This window comes from Semicossyphus pulcher, unplaced genomic scaffold (assembly GCF_022749685.1).
Source record: "Semicossyphus pulcher isolate SPU_LCO1_2020_fin unplaced genomic scaffold, fSemPul1.0.p SCAF_15, whole genome shotgun sequence".
Classification (NCBI taxonomy): domain Eukaryota; kingdom Metazoa; phylum Chordata; class Actinopteri; order Labriformes; family Labridae; genus Semicossyphus; species Semicossyphus pulcher.
In genome coordinates, this window is record NW_027211659.1 from 1,455,344 (window position 1) to 1,478,802 (window position 23,459).

The following is a 23,459-nucleotide window of genomic DNA, read 5'->3' on the forward strand; positions in this document are numbered from 1 at the left end:
CATGCTACTAGCAAACAACCGAAAGATGCACTCTGAGGAGACGGGAAGCTGCAAACCTGGAGGATATCAAGCTAACGGGGGAGGACTTTAGGGAGGGCTGCTGTCATCGTCTCCTCCCTGAATGTGACGCCATGTTTGGACGCTCACTTGCTGCTAAACATGTTGTTTTTGCCACAACTTTAAGCCTCATTGAACCTGTGAGAGTTTGAAGTAGGGAGGAAGAAAATGCCTCAATAGCAACCTGCTAGCTCGCCATGCTAACACAACTAAGTCTACAGCCTCAATCCCAGTAGATAAGACAAAGTACTGCACACATAAGGGCAGTGTTGGCTGAAAGCTGCTTCTATTTCTGCTCATTTGTTATTGTTTCCATCAGGAGTAGGATATAAAGAATCTCAACAGGAATCTAGTTAGTCAGAATTTAATCTTGTAAGAACTAGAACGCCACTACAAAGGAATTGTCTTCCTCCCATCTTCAAACTTTTACCAGTTCAGAGAACATCGAGATCTATGATCACCTAAACCCTCTTGAAAAGTGGCCTGGTGTGAGGCCGGCATCCTGCGCCTGTAGTGGGCCCTTTTAGTTCTTCTCAAATGGAAAATATTTCCAAACAAAGTTCAAGATCATTTTTGCACTTTGCAGCCATGTTACTCTCTCAAACGCGCACACACACACACACACACACACACACACACACACACACACACACACACACACACACACACACACACACACACACACACACACACAGAAGAAGAAATACACCCTGTAGCCAGTCTGAGCCTATGACCAAACAGTAATCTTACCCCGCAGCCCACTGTGTAATTATGCTGAGAGCTTTGGGTGATATTGTTCTGCTGTCGTTTAAAGTCCTTCAGTCATATTCTGCGCTGGTTCTCAGGGTCAGGGAGGGGCTGCATGTGTGAGACTCGTCTGAAATGAATGCCCAGAGCTCTCTGTCATTTCACGTCTCGACTCCTTCAAACCCAATCAGACAAAGAAGCGACGGCAGACAGACGTGAGGTCGTATTAACTGAAGCTTTTTTTAGAGTAAGGTGGAGGCTGCTTGTAAGTCGAACATTGCTGTGGCGACGGTTGAATTATAATAACTATGATGGATTACAATGTTGATATAGTTTGAAGGCAGAACACGGGTATTAAAATATCCATTATGCAACAGTTGGTTCTGACCAAGTAATCTGATTGGACGAGAGGCATTCTGTGAGCGGAGATACAGATCACTGGGAACTTTGACGCTGTGTATCACTCCGCCTCAGCCAGGTGTTCTGAATACTGTTCATTAACATCACAGCAGAGCGTGTTTACACTGATCAGGCTGGAACCTCTGAGTCACACAGCAGACTCTTATTTCACTGGCTGATGATAAATTAAAACAAACATAAATGCACACGATAAAAACTGATCTGTGATAACCTGTAGACACGAGCTGTGTCCGCTTGCGCCACAGAAGCACATTGAAGGCTGTCTGATTTCAAAGGCTCCTTCAGATGCGGCCGAAAAATGCGTCCTCCGTTTCCCCGGCTACGAAGGATCCATCAGCTGCATCCTTCGCGGCCCAACGTATCCCGAGATTCATCGCGCAGCAATTCAAACGAGATGGCGGCCGAGGAATACACTTTAAATGTAAACGTTTTTGGTTTCAGCTTAATCGAATAGCTCGTGCTACACATGTTTAAGAAAACAAAAGGGCCCTTGAAACAAATTATCTCTAAAATAATTGGTGTACTTAAAGGATGTTAATTATGCTAGGTAGTTAGCCCGCTTGAGGTATTTTTGCGTTTGTCCAGCTTGAATGAAAACCTTGGGCAGACCCAAACATAGCTATGCCAGGCTGGCTTCTGGAGGAGCTGGAGGATGTGGGCAGGAAGAAGGATGTCGGATTTATCTTGGTTATCCTGCTGCAACTGTGATAAAAACCGAGCAACAAGAACGGCCTTTTTATTGACCACTACAAAGCAGCAGTGTCCTCTGTCTTTAATTTAGTACAATGTTAAAGTATAGCTTTCTTTGGGAGCCAGTAAAGTTGTACGTGAACTTTGAACCTTCACAGTCAGAAAGATAAATGCAGGTATGACAATCATGCACTGCAGAGTTTCCCACAGGACAGAAGCAGACACAGGAAGTAAAGCTTGTGCATCTTTTTTTAATCCTCCCCAGAGAACGACTTGTTTCCTCTTTTTTTTTTTTCAAATGTAGGGAATCTTTCATGATGCAGGCGAACCCTCTGCACCACAACTATGTCAAATATTCAGTGCAGCTTTTCATCAGCTGAGAGCAGAAAATAGGGCAACGCTTCAGCCTGCAACTGGAGACGTAAGAGGTTAGAGGCCATGTTTTCTCTCCGTGCACACACACACACACACACACGGACACACGCAGCTCTTTGACCGCCAGTAAAGGAAGTTTTGCTCTCTTTGGGTCAACAGTGGGAAGGAGAGCGTTTCATTTCAGCTCTGACTCCAGTCCCTCTGCGTGCTACTACATCATATCAGACGCTGCATTCCTGAGGAGGTGACTGAGTTCAGCGTGACGACCTCTCAGCTCTGCAGGAGATGATTCCTCCAGACCAGATAAAGAATGTTGGCTGCATATAAAACTGATTTACAGAAGAGGATGAGGCCAGGCAGGAAGAAAACAACATGACAAAGAGCAAGTTAAAATGTTAAGCACAGTCAAACTTACACTTTAAGGGTCGAGTTTAAGACCAAATAAATCAAAGAGGGAAGTTATGAAAGTAAAAAAAGTCAAATTCTCAAAATGCAAAATGATAAACTTCACCGTAGGCTGCCAGCTGGCTACCGCACTCCTAAGACCAAATAAGTTAATGTAACTAACTGTAATCAATAACTGCAACTGAAATTAGTATCACTCAAAATGACCGAGTAAGAACCACAATAATCATTTCTGAGTTACTGCTGATTCATTGAGATGAGTTACGTCCAGTTTCTATGAGGATTGAGTGAAGTTACTCCTTTTACTAAGATAGACTGTTTAACAGATTACCCACAATGCACGGTGTTTTGTTTTGCTTCCTGTATCAGGTCCAACTTTAAGTCCGTTTATGTTCTCACCTGAACTGGACTGTGGTTCGCTTGGAAATGGCGGACCCGTTGGTTTGGTCCGCGCCGGATTTGGAAGGCGCGATCTCACCTGTCCAAACGAACCGGACTTTCTGAGTGAAGTCTGACAGTCCGGACTGAACACACCGTTATTCTCGACCATTTTTAATTCATTCTCAACATTTGGACATTATTCTAGAACATTTAGACTTTAGTGTTAACGACATGGACTTTATTCCTAACAATTCGACTCTAATCTCAACAAACTGTGCGACTTTATTCTTCACAATTTGACTTCATTCTCAACATTAAGACTTATTTTCAAACATGTGGACTTCATTCTCAGAAGTCGTCCTCCCGTCATGTTGCTTCTCGTGCCCGGCCCTTCTGCTCGTCGGCCTCTTAGTCCGTCTCAAACCTGAAGGCAGTCTGTTACATTCTGTGTGAAGACTTGAATGTGATCTGGTGGTTGCCTTTGCGTTAACCTCTGTCACGATCAAATATTTGGCTAAATGTAATCAAAGCCAGGAGTTGAATAATTCCACCTCACAGGGCTTGGTGTGATGCCCAGCTGCTCTCTAACTGGAAATAGGACATATTACACATCTGCATCCAGTTCATCTCTCTTTTCCCATAAAAACTGCAAGAAAGACGATGATGACGTGTCAAACACTTCCCCGTCTCTCTCCCTACAGACGGACCACGTCTGGACGTGTGCAGGCGTCTTGTTGCCTTTAGACGATCTGATTGTCTTCGGGAACATTGTGTGTGTTTTGAGTGCTTTGCATGAAATTGCAGCATTAGTGGAGCTGCTTATTTTTTCGAGGCCTTGCTGTCTGGCACTTCTACATGATACAGTGCAGCAACCATCCTTCTAAAAATAACCCAGCAGCTCATTTCCTCTTTATATAATCTCCAAATATTTACCGAAGCCTGTTTGAATGTGAGGCTGAGATCCAGCGTGTCTCCAGGCAGAGAGCGTCTCAGAGCTGTTCTCTGCAGGGTCTCTGCTGGTTTAGTGAGGAATATATTCCTGATCCTCTAATTGTGCCTTCAAAGGGAGCCGGTCTGACAGGAGAGAGCCCATGATTCATTTTTCATTACATTTTTCGGGGCCTGATGCCTCTTTAACTGTGAGTGCCAACCACAGAAGTGCAGGAGGAGGAATAATCTCAGATGAGTTCAGCGTTCAAGTCTGACGCTTCCTTTGAAGCTGAATCTGTTGATTCACATGCAAACATGCAAACTGGGGTTTATTGAACACTGAGGGCTGTGTTTGTTCCTCCTCTTCTTCATGTGCTTCCACATCATGAATTAAACCCTGACTGTGCAGTTCTTAAGTTAACAGCAGTTTCTGGAAATTCAGATGTTCGTATACTTCAGAGCACTTAAAGCACATCTGATCCATGTTGGTTTAAAAGTCGATTTCCAGCGTTCTTTGTTGATGTTGGCAAAAAACTTCCTCAAGATTTATTTGGAGGCTCTTCTGGAGATTTCAATCATATGAAAACAAACATTTCAATTTTCCTCTTTTCATGTGGACTTTAAAGTCGCTGGTGTAGCGTGAAGAACTAAAAGGAAAGCCGCTCGACTGCTCTCTCTCTCTCTCTCTCTTCTTCATCCCGCTCAGCAGCAGCAGGGCTGCAAACTGTGAATTGACTCAGTGATCCGTAATCGGCTCAGCAGAGGAAGCGAGCAGCATGAGGGAGACCCGCTGCAGCGAGCGCTTTGACAGCCTGGTTTGATGAGTTTTTTCTGCTGTACACTGTGTCACAGGGTGGCAGGACTCTGACGAACACAGTTAATGCTGTGACATGTGAAATGTCAACGTCAAATTTCTGCACGGCAAGGTAACGTTCATTTGTGTCGAGCTTGACTGTCAAATTCAGATACTCTCTTGCCCTCATTTCATTTGCCCCTCAGGTCTGCAGCATACATCACAAACAGAGCGAATACACTGCCTGGCCCAAAAAAAGTCACACACTCTCATATTTTAGCTGGACCACCTTTAGCTTTGATTACGGCACGCATTCGCCGTGGCATCCTTACAATTAGCTTATGTACGTCACATAAATTATTTCCATCCAGAGTTGCATTGATTTTTCGGCAAGATCTCACATTGATGATGGGAGAGTCGGGCCGCTGCGTAAAGTCTCCTCACATCCCAAAGATGCTCAATAGGGTTCAGGTCTCCTGCTCCCTGAACCACTGTTTCACAATCTGAGGCCGATGGATCACAGCAACGAGGCACATCTTTTCCACGACCACAGGACAGGTCTTCTGACATGGTTGTTTAAGAAACGAGACGCCAGGTAGTGTACATAAAGCGCTGGAAACAGATGGAAACTTATTCATTGAGGTCATTGAAATCTCGTGCGATACGATTCCAGTTCACATTCAATAGAATCAAAAGTCTCCTTTTTTATCCCAGAGCTGCAGGGATGACAACGGGGAACAAAATGAACTGTTTCTCGTCGTCTCTCGTCGTCATGGCGAACCCACGACAGGAAGAGGCTCGAGCATCGACACGTACTTGACAGATTATTTTTCAGCACAGAGGAAATTCTTCTTGTGTCTGAGGTCAGCTTTTAACGGCTCCGTCTTCTGTGTCATTCTCCTTCGGCTTGGCTGCTCGTCCGGGCTGACTGAATGTCTGGAGGAACATCATGGAAAAAACAAAAGAGGGCCTGAACATGTTCCACGTCTCCTCCTCTGCCACAGCTGTGTTTATCATGAGCCGTGTTTAATCTCAGAGAATCAAAATGTCCTCACGACAGCCAAAAGCAATGGAGCCACTCAGCAGCTCAATAACTGAAGGAATGGCGTGATGGAGAGTTTGTGCCCTTGCTCCAAACATCTGTTTAAAGGCACGATGATGGATCGGATCGGGGTTCATGCATTGTTGAGCTCTGGTCTTCCTTTCTGTCATGTTAAGAGAGGTGTTAGGATCTAGATGAAGAGGCAGCACCTGATGAGGTGCAGGAAACTGATGAAGCAAAAGGAACCTAAAGCCTTAAGCTGCGTTTCTGTGGTTTGGTTCGACCATGTTGGATCCCTTTGTAGCACACAGGGCATTCTTTGGGTAGAGATGTTTTAGTCTTCATCCTCTTGTACCAGTGGATGCACGTTAACTCTTTGATTTTGGTTGTGGTGCCTGCTGATGCATTTGCTTCTTATGCAGACAACCTTGTCAGGCACAGGATTCTGATCCGATGTGTTTATGGCCTTAACGTGTGTTGCCTTAAACCTGCCATGATTTAAGGCTTATTTCTACTTGAGTGAAGAGCAACAAGCTAAAGAACAAACACAGTACGGACATCCCGTCGCTGCAGCTCTTACTGCAGCAGTTTCAAGAGCAGCAAAAGACTTTGGGGAAACTTTCAATTGGAGTTATTTTCCAGGTGAATGCTGGTCGTGTTTACTTTCCTTGTTCCTCTGTTTTTGGTCTCCACCAGCTCCGGAGAAAAATATGTCTCTTCAGCTGCTAAACGCTTCACTATGTATCAGCTAGGTGCTCACTTGGTCAGCCTGCCGTTCAGAGTTGGGCAGATACTGTGGGTTTTTTAGAGCTTCTTGTTTTGAAGGTACTTTGTAAAGGTCAAATGTTGGACAGCACAGCTTTATAATGAAGCACTGTAGTGCTGCAGAGGCTGCACGGTGGTGCAGTGGTTAGCACAGTCGCCTCACAGCTAGAAGGTTCCTGGTTTGAACCCCGGTTCAGACGTAGTGGGCCTCTCTGTTTGCATGTTCCCCCCGTGCATGCGTGGGTTCCCTCCGGGTACTCCGGCTTCCTCCCACAGTCCAAAGACATGCTCGTTAGCTTCATTGTGAACTCTAAAATTGCCCGTAGGTGTGAGTGTGAGCGCCTGTGTCAGCCCTGTGATTGACTGGCGACCAGTCTGGGTGTAACCCTGCCTCTCGCCCAATGACAGCTGGGATAGGCTCCAGCCCCCCGCGACCCTGAGCAGGATGGAGGGATGTAGTAGCTGCAGAGATGTCCTGATTTAAGCTCTGTTATTGTGAGTATTTTTTGCTTGTGGACACAAGAAGAGATGCTCTAACATGCTCTGTAGAGCCGAGGGGAGCTGCAGACGAAGGTGATAATTGGTCTGTTGTTAATACAGAAATACTTTCTTTGTTAGAGCAGCTTTTAAAGTAGCAGTTCACGGTGTCAGTGAGCTCCAGACTACAGGTCTACACGGACATGTATCGTCTCTCTCTCAGACATAATGATCAGAGGAGAGTGTTTGCAGACGGCGGACCTGGCAGCAGCTCGTCGGGACATGTTGGACAATAAGCTGATGTCAAAGCAGCTGCTCGTCTTTTATCCTCCTCAAACTGTCACTGAGCAAACACCCTCTTCTCGCCCTGCCGTGCCGTCATCTAAGGACACATTCCCAGCGTTGGCACGGTGACTCAGCTGCATGTCACTCATCATGCAGAGCTCCACTGACCGAGGTTTGGGAGTGGTGCTGCAGACTTAAACCCACGCGCAGGATAGAAAACAAGTCCGTCTCAGTTTTTCCACCTTTAATAAGCGCTGAATAATTAAGCAGGAAGTCGTGTTCATACAAGAATAGAAAGAATTTACGGCACGTCTGTAAGTCCAGACATGTTGCACAACCCTGACCGCCGTACGGACGATTAGACAAAACGTTTCCTGTTCCCTTTGTTTGGAGAGTCTGTGTGACCTGTTAGCAGATCTGGGTTTAATCATTGACTGTGTTTGACTTCCCTGCTGTGTCTGAGACCGACTGGCAGCGTAATCTGAGCGTTCTTAGCCCCCACATCTCAAGATGAGCGTGTGTTGGACAGAAGGAGCGGCCACTCCTCGACAGACAGCAGTGATTTCATCTATTAGTGACCCATTTTCTCACTCAGCTGTTTGATCATCAGTCTGTCGTTATTCACTGTGTTTTCATTTGAGCTGCAAAGCAAAGAGGCAGTTATTGGAAGCATGTGTGTTCCATTCTCCTGAGGATTTATGATCCGACAAAAAAACACCACTGAACTTTCTCAGATAAAACTCCCAACCTCAGAAACACGTCTGAAATCTGGACTGATGTCGGGCTGAAACACTTCTATGCAGCTGATCAGAGGATCATATCATTTAGATGACACATTTTATGGGTCATAAAGTGCCAGCAAGTTCAGAGAGACATCTTCAAACGTCTTTTTATTCCAAACAGCTCAAAACCAAACAGTTTTATCTGACTCAGAATCAGTCCACTTATTCCTTTTTTACACCTAATATCAGCCTACAGGAGTCTCATTCTTTTACCTGTAAGACAAACGTTTGACAGTAGAGTGAGCATGACAGGTGGGTCGGTGCAGCGTCCGCAGTAGTGCGGGCGCTGTGCCGACCCGTCGTGGTGAAGAGGGAGCCGAGCCTGAAGGCAAAGCTTACGATTCACCAGTCGATCTACGTTCCAACTCTCACCTGTGGTCACGAACGAGGTCACGGAAACCAGCGACTGAAATGAGTTTCCTCTGCAGGGTGTCTGGGCTCAGAGTTAGAGAGAGGGTGAGGAGCTCAGACGACTGGAGGGAGCTCGGAGTAGAGCCGCTACTCCTTCACATTGAAAGGAGCCAGGTGAGGTGGTTCGGGCATCTGATTAGGATGCCTCCTGGCATGGTTGGTTTGAATTACGGCCTTTTGAATTTTCTTTTTGAGACTCTGGAAAGTGTTGGGCTTGTCATGCTGTTGCTCCTGCATCGCTCTGTGTACGATCATGCAGCCAATTAAAAACTGAAGTAGAGAAATTTGATTGACGTAATGCAGATCGACTTGTTCGGGCTGTAATCGGTTCCTGTCAGATAACATGAGAAGCTGGAACGAGAGAGTTCTGAGCTTTTTTCCAGCTAATTGTCTTCAAGCATTCACTTCTCATCAAAGCAGTTTCTGATTTATCTGCGTTGCATAAACAGAACTGATTCATTGATTAACTGCTGATGTTCAGTCTGTTAGAGCACGCTGAACAACAATGTTTGGTGTTCACATGGATTGAATGGTTCCAGCCTCCTTAATGAAGCCACATGCTGCTTCTCACAGCAGCTCAGATCCAGTCGGGAGTTCTGTTAGAACCGTGCGCAGCTTCAGGATCATCACCAGCCTGCTATCGAGGGTCTCCAGCTCGTAGCAGCTGTGAATGTTTGTATGTTTTTGCGCAGCATATTTCCTCCGGTACAGACCATGAAGTCTTGGATCGATCCCGCCTGCAGCCTGCCTCCTCTCCGTCCTCTCCTCCTGATCCGTCTCATGTAGCAGCTGAATGAAAGTGCTCTTTGTGGAGGGTCCTGCAACAACCAGTGTGAAATAAGCTTGTAGAGAAATGCATCCGTGTTTACAGCTGCTGTCCTCCCTCCATCAAGGATTCCTCTTGTCTCTGACACGACCGAGACGAATCCGAGTATCAACATGACCCTATCAGACGCAGCTTCCCCCTCAGGGTTCCTCCTGCTGGATTCATCCCAGTGAAGATAACACAACGTAATGTGTGTGCTAAGAAGGGGCTGTTGGCTCAGTGCGGCTGAGGATGTGGATGAGATGAGCAGAGTGTGACGCTCCAGCTGCTCCAGCTGTTCACCGCTGCTCAGGAGGAGGTTCTTATCTCAGGGGCAGGAAACTGGGTGTGTGTGTGTGTGTGTGTGTGTGTGTGTGTTTCCTCCTGTCAGTCTGGAACAATGAGATCTGTGTCCAGGCCATTCTTTTAAACACAGGCGTTTTCCTCTCCAGCACTGATTAAGAAACCTGGATTTGTGTGACTGACTCTGAGAACTGATCTGATACCAGCTGCTCACCTCTCACCTGTCTGAGGACATATGATCACTTAGATCCTTCCTAGCTCAGGTTAAACTCATGCTTAAACATACAGAACATTCACCTATTGTCTAGTTTCACTGTCAATCAAATAACCTAAGTGAATAAATGTCAGTTCCATGTTTCTCTTGCTGTTTATTCATCGTTTTCACCAGTTTTAAGTATCAAATAAGTTTGTTTTCAGAGGAGACCTGCGTTTCATTGATGAGGGCAAAAGGAGCACATTAAAAGAGGGCATTTAAAATGATTGAAACAAGACATTAAAGGCTGAGAAGGTAAAATAAAAACAAGCTAACATATAATAATACAGTTATAAAATATAAGATATAAGTTACAGAGCTTACAGAGGACTCAAACCTCTTTCTTGTAGTTGGGACTCAAAGCCTAAAGTGTATTGACTGTATGTGTGCTGTAGTTTTCAGCCTCTATTTTAAAGAACCCAGAGGTTCAGCTGACCTGCGATTTTCTGCAGATAAATGGAGCAGAACAACGCACACTGCTTCTCCACGTTTGGTTCCACATAGAGGAACCTAAAAACAAGCAGAGCTACTCTGAGCAGAAGCTTTGCTGCAGGCTGAAGGAGAGAAGAGATCTCTGTTTGGCCAGATGTTGACCTGAGCTGCCGCGGTGATCCCAAGGAAATATGACAAAACAGCTTCAGGGAACAGTGACCTTGTTTAAACTTGAGCCCTTTTAACACTGCAGAGGTTCCGCCTCAGCGCCGTAATGAAGCTCCGCCCTTATGCTGCCTTTGCTAGTTTACACTGAACCAAGCAACGGCAGCGTGAAGCGTCCTGTAGACCAACAGCGCGAGCACACACAGCGCTGTTCTACCCTCCTAGCTCCTCTGTTCACACAGACGCTGTTACGCCTCTGTTACCAGCTCTGATGCTGGCTCAGAGGCAGAACGACTTCGCCAACCATTCCACCTCCGTGCGCTTTACATTGAAGCAGGTGTAACAGAGGCTGATAGTCCCGCCTTGAACTGGCGGTGTAAAAGGAGCTTCTGACGTGTTGTAACTGTAACATAGAGTGACCCTTCCTGACCTCCTCTCTGTTCTTCTCTCACTCAGGTCATGGAGAATGTCACTGCGGGGAGTGTAAATGCCATGCTGGGTACATCGGGGACAACTGCAACTGCTCCACGGAGACGTCGACGTGCATCTCAGACGACGGGCAGATGTGCAGCGGACGAGGAAACTGTGTGTGCGGACGCTGTCAGTGCACTGAGCCCGGCGCCTTCGGAGACACCTGCGAGAAGTGCCCCACCTGCCCCGACGCCTGTGGCACTAAAAGGTAAAGTCTGAAACACGCCAATCTGGTTTCATGAGGTGCATTTTTGTGATGCTTTTTCTGTCAGCAGAGGAAGCGGATGAGTTTATTATACGAGGAGGAAGCTGGAAAATTGAGGTGCAGGATTTGCTCCTCAGGAATCTGCTTCAGTGATGAGACGGAACAAAAAGGTCGAACAATCAGACACACAAGGTCAAACACAAGAGATAAAACGTCCACATAACTCACTCACTCACGGACTTATCGGAGCTTTAATGACAAAGACATGAGAGAGTCTTTCAGATAACTCTCATTCCATTTGTGACCCCGAGAAATGAAATTGTTGCCCCGACGTTTGAACCTCCATCAGTCAGAGTGCTGCTCGGCTCTTTGAGGTCGGGGATAAATGCCTCAGACGAGCAGTAAAGACTGAAGTCGTCAGAGAGCACAGGATGACTGCTGGGTCCTCTCAGCAGACCTCCTTACATGCACATGGCTCCTGTTTGCTGATCTTTATGGAGAGACCTTTGACCTTCGCAATACATGAGTTTAGAGCCTCTGACTGGACGGTATCTGAAGGATGAAACGAGGCTGAGCAGGAAAAGATCGACACATGAACGACCATGAATCTGTGGTGGCAGCAGTCTCTCTGTATCTCCAGCGTAAACAAAATAATGAAGTTCAAATGTGCATTATTTCCAAAGTTGATCCATCTGTAAAAAGTCACGGAAGCCTGAAGTGACTGGATCGTGAGCGGCTGCTGTTTGTTTGTGTTTCTGTGTGGCTGATCAGCAGGCCCCGCAGCGGGTCATGCTAACAGCTGACGTACACAAAGAGGAAAAACAAACAGCTTTAAAACACGTTCAGACTTTCTCTCGGTGCGTTCTCGCTCATGAATAAAGACCAGAGAAGGAAAAGCTGTTCTAACGTTGACCTCTCTCTCCTCTGCCTCAGGGAGTGTATCGAGTGTCGCCTCTTCGACTCAGGGCGACTTGCAGACAACCAGACCTGCCAGCGTCTGTGCAAGGATGAAATCATCACTGTGGAGACCCTGAGTGAGTAAACACACACACACACACACCGAGGACACACGCAGGCACACTCTGACACGCACACACACACAGACCAGCTGGCTGGCAGAGAAAAGTATTCACATCTGCAACAGTTTGACTCACATTCCTCTCCCACTGTCGCTTTTCATTTGACCTTCACGTTGTTACTGAGAGTCAAAGTTCAGTGCGTCATGCAGAGATGTGTAATGCAGTAATCACTGTTTTTCTGTTTCAGTGTAGTTGCATTATAACAAACAGTTTTATGTGCATTAGAAACACACTTTGACCTTCTGACCTTTAAAATGTCCCTTTTTGCTTCACACATCCTGACCTTTAACACCTGAATGAACAGCCTTCCTCCGAGTGTCTGTTTTCGTCCTGAGTTCATCTTTTGTGCAGATTAAATTAGATTTCTTTACGTGGCCTTATCTTCTTTAGCTTCTGTTGTTCTCGCAGCCGTGTGGTGGGCGTGGTTTCGGTTAGGGATGCAGCGATGCATCGACTGAACGTCATGTTGACAGACATCGTCCCATTGGTAAATAAGGTGGCGTGTTCCGAGGGCAGGAGCCGATTATTAAACTGCTTTAATTGTGCAGGAAATTTAATTGTAACATAACAGTAATTATGTTTTCAGACAGATTTTTGTTTAGTTATTGAAAAAATGTTATTGAAAAAAGACGTCAGCATCGGCCCTGATTGTCTCAATCGTTGCATCGCTAGTTTCGGTTTCTGTCCGTTGAGTCTGAGTCTCGCTTAACAGAAATCTTTTTGGTAAATAATGTAAAGAAGAAGTTTCAAACTGCGTTTTTCTGTCGATTTATGTTGTTTGTTTTACATCAGCTGTTGCTTCCATGCACAGCACCAAAGCATCACGTCAGGCTCAGTAAAGCTGATACGGATCAGTGAAAGAAACGCCTTGATTTGCCCCCAAAACCGACCTTTGAGGCTGGTTTTGACGTCCGTACAGTTAACAGAAATATGTTATCATAAGTTGAATGAAGCAACATTTAGTTTGTCGTTCAGTCGCCCTTCAGTGGAGAAGAAGCAGATATTCTGAATGAATGCAGAGAAACTGAGAATCTGATTGTCGTTCGTCCCAGACGGCCGTTAATCAAAAGGTTTATGATTTTAACTTCTATCTGTCCAAGAGTCCCCGAGCAACACACTCAAATCCAAATGGCTGTTATATGTATGTGAAGTCACTTTGCACAAAATCATTTAGCAACTGAGCGTGATGTAACGTGTCACACAGAGCAGGAGATTCCAGCAGCACCCTGTGAAAGCAATCACCGACACGCCGAGCCTCCGTCACACTGCTGTTCTATATCAGATCCAAAATGATGCAGAAGAACCAGAGACATCTTCCTCCTATAATCCGTGCTTTGATCATCCTTGTGCATAAATTACCCACAATGCAACTCAACTGAAGTCGTCTGTTAAACTAACTTCCAAATGCATTTTCAGTGGGCTGTGATTTGGTTAAACCTGCTCCTGTCTCGTTTCCTCTCTGTCGTTTCTATGGTTACCTTTGTCACACAATAAGCTTCAGCAGGAAGATGAAAAAATGTAGCCATCAAAAACTCTGAATGCAGCCGCAGAGAGTCTGAAAACACCCTCCAGAGATTGTTTAATACATTCCTCACTGACTAATGAGTCCAGTTTGCTCATTCCAGTTTAATGACAGTTGTAAATATCAGACGATGGATTGTCACTGCGTGTACGAAGCTCTGAGTTTGGACTGTTGTGGTTTTGAGTCTTTATTTTTAGCAGTGTCGGTCGTGCCAACACTTTGGTTTGGACTCAAACATCTGAACAACTATTGGATGAATTGCAAAGATATTTTTATACACGTTCAGGCTCCTCTGAAGGATGATCTTAACGACTTTTGTTGATCTGAGTGAAACATCTCCTCAGCATTTGGATAGATCAAACCAGAAAGCCTTTCAACCTTTCATTTAGCACCATTGTTAGTGTCATATTTACATTGTTCTAATGGTTTATGTCTAAATGCTCGCTAAGCTTAGGAAACAAAGGAATAGGTTTGAGCAATCTTTAAATGTCTCTGATCTCTGACTGAAGCTTGTTAAATGTGAACATTTTGACAGATAAATGGACAGTACATTTTGTTCCTCACAGCCCCGTCTTTGCTGCAGACTCTCTGGTTGTTTCGAGCTTTGCTGCTGCCTCTTTAAGACCTCAAATCCCTCTGTGGTCAGAGATAAAGATCACACCCAGGGAGCCGGTCAGTCGTGTCTCGATCTTCATGTGATTATGAGGCAGGTGTCAGTCTGGGCCTCCTGCACCTTCACCCCACACAGCAGGAATAAAAGGCCTCCACACTGGTTCAAAGAGTTCAGTCCATTCATGTATAAAATCCTGCTTTTAGGAGAATCCACCTACTGAACAAACATGTACCTGATACAAAGAGTTACCTCTCTGTGTCATGTTAAAAGTTTGAGGCCTTTAAACAAGCTGTTATCTGCCTTTAAACGTCCCCTCAGCCTGCAGGGACACAGTCGGGAGATGTTTAAGGAATGCATTAATAAAAGCACACACATGATTTATGCTCTTTATGGGACTGCGGTGCAGCGTGGTGGTGCACAGAGGAGACACAGCAGACTGACAGTTGTGTGTTTGGTTATAGAGACTATTATAAGACTGTTCCATATTGGCCCAGCACGGCCCTGGCCCAGATCTGACGTCTTTCATAGCATTCCCCGCTAGTTCAGCCATCTGACTGGCCTTAATGGACTCCACATGTACATTCCAGATACTTTGTGCATGAAATAGAGGAAGAGGAGGAGGAAGAGGGGAGCAGGGCAGCGTGACCTCACCCTCCCTCCTGAGTCTTTTGGGTGATGAAGATTGACTGAAAACAAGGGCAAGAGAATTATCAGCGTCTCAATCAAGGAATGTGTTTTTTTAACTCCACCATGATTTCACAGCGAAGATATTCAGGCTATGTGATGATCGCTCACGAGTGGTTTCAGTTTTACCCTCCGAGTGAGACCTCTCTCTTATTTTACCTCATCTTTTTATTCTTATTATAAAAGGATTAAACCTACTTTAACAAAACATACAAACATCCTGGTTCCATTAGACAGTCCCTCCTGGACTTCACGGCTGTTTTCTGTGATTGTTGCCGCCTAAAACGTCTGAACGTCTGATTTCACTGCAGCTTTTTCAGAAAGTTGCAGAGCAAGTTGTGATGTTCTGAGAGTTTTTTCTCTGTGAAAGCGATCACACATCCGCTGTGACGAACGCTCCAGTAAAGCATCTATTGGCTGAGCGAGCAGTTTATCTTCTTACATCACTTCAGGTCGATTTCTGTCTCCAAATAAAATGTGTAGAAACTGAATGATACTTAAGTTAATAGCCATGAAATGCACAAGACTCTGTAGTTTGAGGGGTGGATCAGGAAGCTCATGAAAGAGAGACGATCACATCAGAGCCTCGTTAGCACGGTGCTGCTGTCTGCTTCACAGCATAAAGAAAGTACGTCTCTATCATGCAGCGTTCCAGAGATCAGATGAAATATAACATGCGGACCTCAGGGGATCAATATGTTGAGTATCAAAGAAGCGAGTTTGGTGACATAAAGGACGTCACGCAAGAAATGTCCCATCTTTGCTCACTAGATCTAAACTTTCCTTGGCTTCAGGTGTGCATAAAGTATGAGTTATAAACTAAAATAAAATACAAAAATGTAAAATCATCGATAAATCATAGTGGCAAAAAAATCCACATCATCCATCCCTGTTAAAGAACAATAAAGCTCAGAGGTAATCACTAAAAACACATTCATGAAAGTGTATTTTAATCAAGGGAGGCTGTTTCTTTAATACGCTCTTGTCATTTATTTTTGTTAAGTATTTTAAATAAGGACTTTTTTTCTGTGCAATATTAATTTCTCTTTGTTTTAATGAATTCAAAAGTTGTATAAAACAATTAACTGAAATATTTTTACATGTCCAACATAAGAGTGACACTGTCACAAGGTTTTCATTTGTGTCTGCTTGTTTTAACTGATTGAAACTCGGCTTGTTCCTCTGTTTGTCTCTCCTCCTCTGCCCTTTCAGAGTCGGAGGAGCCCGGCGCCGTGCTTTGTCTCTATAAGACAGACAACGATTGTGTCATGAAGTTCACGTATTCTGAGCACGTCAGCGGGCGCTCCATCCTCACTGCTCTCAAAGAGCCAGGTCAGTGCTGCAAACAACAACAACATGTTCGGGTTTCTTTATTTTTAAATGCACTGAATTCTGAGCAGGTTCCAACCTGAAAATAAGTGTGTGCACCTACATTATGTTTACACGTGAAAGTATTTAAAGAAAGTTTCCTTTTCAAACTTGTTTTTTCTGTAGTTTTAACCAACAATAATAAATAACACAAACCAGCAGAGTGGACCTTATCTTATAAAACACCTAACCGTCAGACCTCTGCTTGTTATAAGCTCCCTAAATGTCTGTCAAAGTTTAAACCTCTTATTGTTCCTGTCTCAGAGTGCGGTGGTGGTCCCGACGCCATGATGGTGCTGCTCGCGGTGGTCGGCAGCATCCTGCTGGTGGGAGTGGTTCTGCTCGCTGTCTGGAAGCTGGTCATCACCATCCATGACAGGAGAGAGTTCTCACGCTTCCAGAGCGCACGCTCACGAGCTCGCTATGAGATGGTAAGAATGATCCCGATCACCAGGAGCTTTAGTAGTTCTATCTTTAATATTTACTTTCTAACTGCACCTAATAGCATCAAACTTGTTCCCAAATAAACACCACAAATTACAGCCACATGATTACTGTAAAATGAAATCACTGTCTTTCTTGCGTAAATATTGAGAGAGGCCATGACAACACCATTTCCCACAACCACTAAAAGCCTGCTGAAGCTAAACAGAAAGTTATTTTGACAAGCCAAATGAGTGTCAGTGAGCTCTGATGCTTTGGTTCAGTCTGAACTGACACTTTGCTGAGCAGTGTTGGGTAACGTTACTTTAAAAAGTAACTCGTTACATTACCTTCTGAGTAAAGTAACTCGTTAGATGACTTTTGCATTACCAAACATTAACCCCCCTCTGTGACTCGTTCCACATGTGTGTTATATCGTCAGGACGGCGTGAAGCCTGCTGTACGTCTACCTTTGAATGCATCGACTCTACCGTCTCTGCGTCGCCTCCTTTACGGCCCATAATCTGTAACTCTGCAGCCTGATAACAGGACTGACGCAGTATAACCTTTACAGCTCTTTATGATGCTAACAGTCTGACAGTGAACTGGGCAGAGGCAGACAGTATTAGGCACAGCTGTTTCCATGACAACAACACAACACAGGCTCTTAGTCCCACCAGTGTTGTGGAGCTGTGTTTAGCTGCAGATGCTTCGAGCTCTTCGCAGCTGACGAGCACTTCTCCTCCAGACACAGCTTACATTTCACCGTCATGTTGTTCTCGTCCCTTTCACCCAAACATTCAGAATAATGTGAATATTTCCACAAAGTAAACGCTGTCCTCTCTGACAGCTCGCTAGCTGAGTTAGCTAGCTACACATGCACACTTGCACAGCTGTGTTTACCTTCTGCTGGTACGCAGCGACCTGCCAAGAAGGAGGAGAGAAACAGACACAGAGCTTCAGGGAGTTTCTGTTTCTGTGGTGACAGAAGGTCCCGACTAGAGGATGTTGTATTTACGTTGTATGTTTTGTCCAGTCCTTTTTCCCAACTTCCTATCTTAATGCATCCAAATGCATCACTCGGGAAAATACCTGCAGAAAACAGATGTTTATATGGAAGCTTTCTGAACTTCACATGCATCCATGAGGATGAGGATCTACTTCTACCTTTCTTGTTTTGCTACGCCTTATTGCTGTGACGTCAGAAAAACTGACAGCAAGTTACAAAATGCTGTTGTCAGTGCTCTCTGGTGGAGGAACTGTGTAATGCGAACATTTGTTGACTGCACTCAGATCTCATCTATGTCTAACCTTCTCACCCTCAGGCCTCCAACCCTCTGTACAAGCAGCCCGTCTCTACACACTTTGTAGAAACAGACTTCAACATGTTCGGGAAGTCCTATAACGGAGGGGTCCACTGATCCCTCAGCACGGGGCGCGGCAGGACCGGTCCAACACAACACATCCCTGGAGGACGAAGGAGGGGGCTGAGGTGGACTGAACACACTCGTCCCTCTGCACAGGTCACAACTGCTAAAGAAGAAAATGAACTTTGTCTGAGCGAGGAAGCTGTGGCCTTTTTTATCTTTTCCAGAGGAGATCGAAGCCGACCACAGAGACGTGACTCCTTTTTCAGGCGGTGGAGGAGCGACGAAGCATGAACTCCTGACGCGTGTTTAGAGAGAGAAAGAGAGAGTAGAGTTAGCGGTGAGTTTGTCTGCAGTTACACGAGATAAATAAACTCTCTCATGAAAACAACATAATTCAGCCACATAAAAACACCACTCGTTCTTTGTACAGAGCAGGCAGGACATCGGCTTATATTTGTATATTTTTATAAATTCTAAAAATGCCTTTTTTAGTATAAACTATGCACCCGACAAAGACTCTGAACAAGACTCTCACTCCACGTCAGATTATCTCAGACTATTAAAAGCACATGTTTGTGAAGGTGGCTATGAGGACGCTGTGGTACTACTAACATTTACTAAGCAATAGACTTCTTACTTTCATTTTGCACAGAGAATATTAAGAGTTGTAAAGGTTTCTTTTTGTGTGTATGTGTGTGCGTTGTTTGCTCCAATTGCACTCCCTCCCTTCTCTTTGTCTGAGTCACAGGGTACAACTTAACATCCCACAGCCTCTGAGCCCTGAAAGGATGAGGCTGGTGTTACTCTGTGTTTGTCTTTTTGTCAACAAAGCCCTTGAAAAGATCAACGATGTGGTAGCCTCTCAATACCTCTAGACGCCTCCACAGCTCACTCGTTCCAACTGAAGACACTGATATTTAAGACTCCCATCTCAAGACAAGTTTAGATACAAACCTCTGAGTTTCAGCTGGACAGAAACTGTGACGAGTAGAAATCCGCTAGTCTAGGAAGCTAAATCCAGCATTTGGCTTGAAATGATTTAGAGGTAAACACTGAACATCTACCGTCCAGTTAATTTAATACAGATGCATTAGCAAGTTCAGAATGTTCCATGGCAGCGGCAGCCATCTTGGTTGTTTACAAAAAAATCCTCAATTGCGTTTAAACCCACTCAATATTAGATACAAAGTTGTGATTGGCCCGACCTGAATCAGGCCGGATGTAAATCTGTTCGAACAGGAGGGGGACAAAATTCATCTGCCAGAGCAAATGAAGCACTGAGCTCACAGATATGTCCGATTCCCAGGCTTAAAATATGTTTTATAAAGTGTAAAAAATATAAAGTTAAATTTCTCTCAAAGGACAAAGCAGTTTCCTAAAGAAGCCGGGCTTCCTGGGTATGTTGGGCACTCTTTTCTGCTGTGGAAAATACACATTTGAATACAGCAAAGCTAAAATTAGTATAATTGATCGATTGATAAGTTAAATGAATGAAAACTGATCTACGACTACAGTTAGATAAACAGTTTTCATCATGAAATTAATCCTTCTTTGAATACTTGGATATGGTCCTTTGGTCCTTTGGTTTTCAAGATGTTAAATGTAGAGTATCACCAGCCTCTGAACAACAGCACCGCACAGTGACAGCTGACCTGGTTTACTGAAAATCCAGCACTATTAACTGCCTTAAAGCATTCTGGTACATGTATTTTTTACACTCCTGACCAGTGGTGATACAGGGTAGATCACCGCTGACTTACAGGCATATGCAGTACTCTGAGTAGACGTGGGTTTGGGCTGACACTCTGACTGGCTGCTACGTTATAAAGTCCCTGTGAGGCTGTGTGTCCACCCCGCCTGCAGTGGGACTGGGTGGAAACTCTGAGAAACCTCAAAGGACGCTGTCCAGAGTCGTAAATCTGCCGTCACAGGAAGAGGCGAGGTCTGAGAGATAAAGATGCTTTGTGGCCTTTAACAGCGACAGTGGCAGGGACTTGGAGTTTGTTTGTGTAAGAGTGTGTTTGAATGAAAAAAGTGTTTGTAAATAATATAACATGGGTTTGTACATACAGTGCCAAATGACGAATGTTGTGGACTCTCGACTCGGCTTGGCTGTGAGTCTTGGCACGGTTTACTAAAACTCACCCACCCACACCTCCTTCAGCTCCAACATAAATCTTTAAATTGTACAGTTGTGAACATTTTCACATGGATCAAACCTCACACCACTTCATGTTTATGTAAAACAGCACACAGAGCAAAAACAATAAATCTGCTTATGTCAAAAGTCTGTTGTGTTTGGCTCTGTGTTCCATATTTAAGGCTGCGTTAGGAGTGGCGTAAATCTGAGCTAATTTAAAACATCACACATACAGTAACTAAGTACATACACACATCAGCACACTTCAAAGAGGAGTAAACCATCTGTTTGCTCCACTAACCGTGCTCGTACATCTTTGATGTGTGATCACACAGACAGGAAGTGTCGTCTGATGCTGTAATTAACACCTCCCGGTTCGATCCCTCCCAGATATGAAGCCTATTACGATCCTGAACTTTGACAGAATTACCCTTTAATTACATATTCAGTCACTTCAAATTAACTTATTGCTCTGTCATTTAAAATAACGCTCCACGATGGGGCTCTTACAGGAATCATGAGTGTGAGGAGTGAGACAATGTCATAATTTAATGTCATGTTTATTCTGGCCTCAGTAACTCAGAAAATATTACCCTCATAATTGATCAAATGTGCTTTAAAACGACTGTAAAACACAGTGGAATAATGTATTGCATCACAGGAAGAACACATCTGTATTTAATTGAACGGGGTTTTTTTGCGTTGGCATCGGCTGTTTACTACACAAAACTAATGCGGTTCAGCGTCCTGAGCCAACTGAATTTTTGTCATCGTGCTGTCTTTTAGAACACCGCTGCACTTGTCAACATCAATTCGCCCTTACCGACCAATCAAAATCAAGAAGGGGCGGGACTTCAGATATCAACTTCGTCAACAATAATGGCGGAGGAGGAGCTAATCCTTTCGAGGGTACAATCTCCAGCGTTAGAGCTGTTTTTATGTTTTCTTTGTTAAATGTCCCTGAATAAAAGCAAATATTAAGCATTCACAGCGATTTAAAACAGACTTAACGGTCACTACCAAGGGAAGCGGAAGTGCCGCCAGACTATTTTTGTAACCTAGCAACGGTAAGCGCCGGCGAGAAGCTGCCAGCGTAAAAAGCGCCGTGGACACAGTATCATAAGGTACCATGCATAAATAAGGACTACAAAATATATAATGTAATATTATTTGAAATGCATTTATATCTATTTATATGTATTTATTGAGATTCATGTATTTCTTTTCATTTGGGAAAACTGAATTGAAAATTTGAATTCAAAAGTAATTCAAAAGTATTAATATATAGGACTGTATGTTCGCTGACTCAAGCTTTCTCAAGTCAATATTCACAATTTTCCCGATACATCTTGATCACATCATAAATCCCATATAATCCCATCCCTCATCCCTGAGAGTTTATTTATACTTTGTGAATGTGCACAGAATCTGTAGATGAGTACACAGATTTTTCAGCAGGTACACAAATGTTTAGTGTACACAGATTGATAAATGTAAACACTAATATTTAATCAGTACACAGATAAGTAGTTAGAACTTTATTAAACTCAAAGGAAATTATAGAGCCAGGTTGCTCCAAAAATACAGTACAAGTAGAATATAAACAGATGTTTAAATGCATATTACATTAATCTGCCTACACTTCTTATCTTGTTTACGTCCTCAAGTCTAAGAACAAAAGAATGCACATGGAGACACAGTTTCACAACTTTTGCAAACAATATTACTCCAGTAACAGCCCCATAGACCATAAAATTAACATGATTTAATGTTTGTTGTTGAGGGAATTTTACCAGCTTTGGTCTGCCAAAAAACCTCGTCACATCTGAGACCCTCTTTTCATCTTCTGATCCAAACTGTTTCTCATGTGAGAGTCTGCAAACGCTCACATGTACATCTATAGCTTGTTTCTGACAGGAGGAAACTACAGCTGTGAAGTGGAATGAGAATGTTTGTTCCTGATTAAGGTGAGCTCATAAACCTCCTCACCCTCCTCCCTCTTGGTGGATTCCTCCCTCTCTCCCCCCTCCTGACTGGGTCTGAGTCCTCTGCCAGCACATTGACATGCCTGTGAGATCACAGAGCTCAGGTTAAAACTGACAGCGAGCGGGGGGAGGGGGAGAAGGGTCAGCAGAGGGGAGATTGCTCTGTACAGCAATACGTCTTGTTGGTCAGTGTCAAACTGTTGAGACAGAGGTTTGACCCTCATTAACAGAATCAATGTTGTAATTAGCTGCTGCTGACAGCACAGCCTACATTCGTCCTGCTGTGTTCTAACAGACGGGCAGCTGAGGTCATACTTTCTCTTCCTTCTCCTCTCACACTTCACAGCCGTGTAAGAAAAGCTGTCCTGCTGCAGAAGCTATTTCTGACTGCTGAATACTTTCCTTCCTTTTTTGTTGTCTTCTCCTGTATTTAAAAAAAGTCCCCTTCTACCATCCTTCCGCTTTTTATCCTTGACACAGCATCTCTCCATTCACTTTGTATTTTTAGCATCATTTCTCTCTTTCTGTTCTCCTCAGCCTGCCAGCTCAGAACAACTGAAAGTGAACACAAGGAGACACGATGAGCATCAACAAGAGTTCAGGTATCAGACTAAGTAAGTCCACAGGAGAAATCACAGGTTACTAGACGACGGGTTTGACAAACGTTTCACTAAGAAAGATGATGACGAACTGGCACAGAGACACAGGAAGACAAATACACTTGGGAGGTGAGGCCAGTCAGACACAGGCGAGACAGTCAGGGGACATCACAGGAGACAAGGTGACCAAATAAAACGGGAAATGAGCTTCACAATGAAATACATAACTAAACAACTCATGTCAGGATTATCCATCGAGAGTTTGCTAATGTTAGCTTAGCTTCAGGTCATACCAGATCAAGTAAAGATGTAGGAACAAAACTCTGGACTTTATTGACCTGGAAAAGTCTTTCAGTTTTGTTTTTGTTGCTTGAAAATTAAACTTTAACTAAGAAGTTATGATTGAGGAGAGTGTTTTTTATTCTTTTCAGAATCTTTATAAACCCAGGAGCTTTGTAGTCTTCTTTCCTGCCTCTGTTGGT

The 23,459-nt window shown here is 44.2% G+C and overlaps 1 protein-coding gene across 1 annotated transcript in view; it reads left to right on the forward strand.

Annotated features, from left to right (window-relative positions):
* The window catches only part of itgb5 (integrin, beta 5), a 51,806-nt gene extending 31,272 nt beyond the window's left edge, over positions 1 to 20,534 (forward strand). The window contains exons 12-16 of the mRNA XM_069662837.1: positions 10,975 to 11,197; positions 12,128 to 12,228; positions 16,305 to 16,424; positions 16,725 to 16,891; positions 18,209 to 20,534. Of these exons, the coding sequence (XP_069518938.1) occupies positions 10,975 to 11,197; positions 12,128 to 12,228; positions 16,305 to 16,424; positions 16,725 to 16,891; positions 18,209 to 18,304 (707 nt within the window). The 3' untranslated portion in view covers positions 18,305 to 20,534. The remainder of the gene's footprint in view (positions 1 to 10,974; positions 11,198 to 12,127; positions 12,229 to 16,304; positions 16,425 to 16,724; positions 16,892 to 18,208) is intronic.
* The last annotated feature ends 2,925 nt before the right edge of the window (positions 20,535 to 23,459 follow it).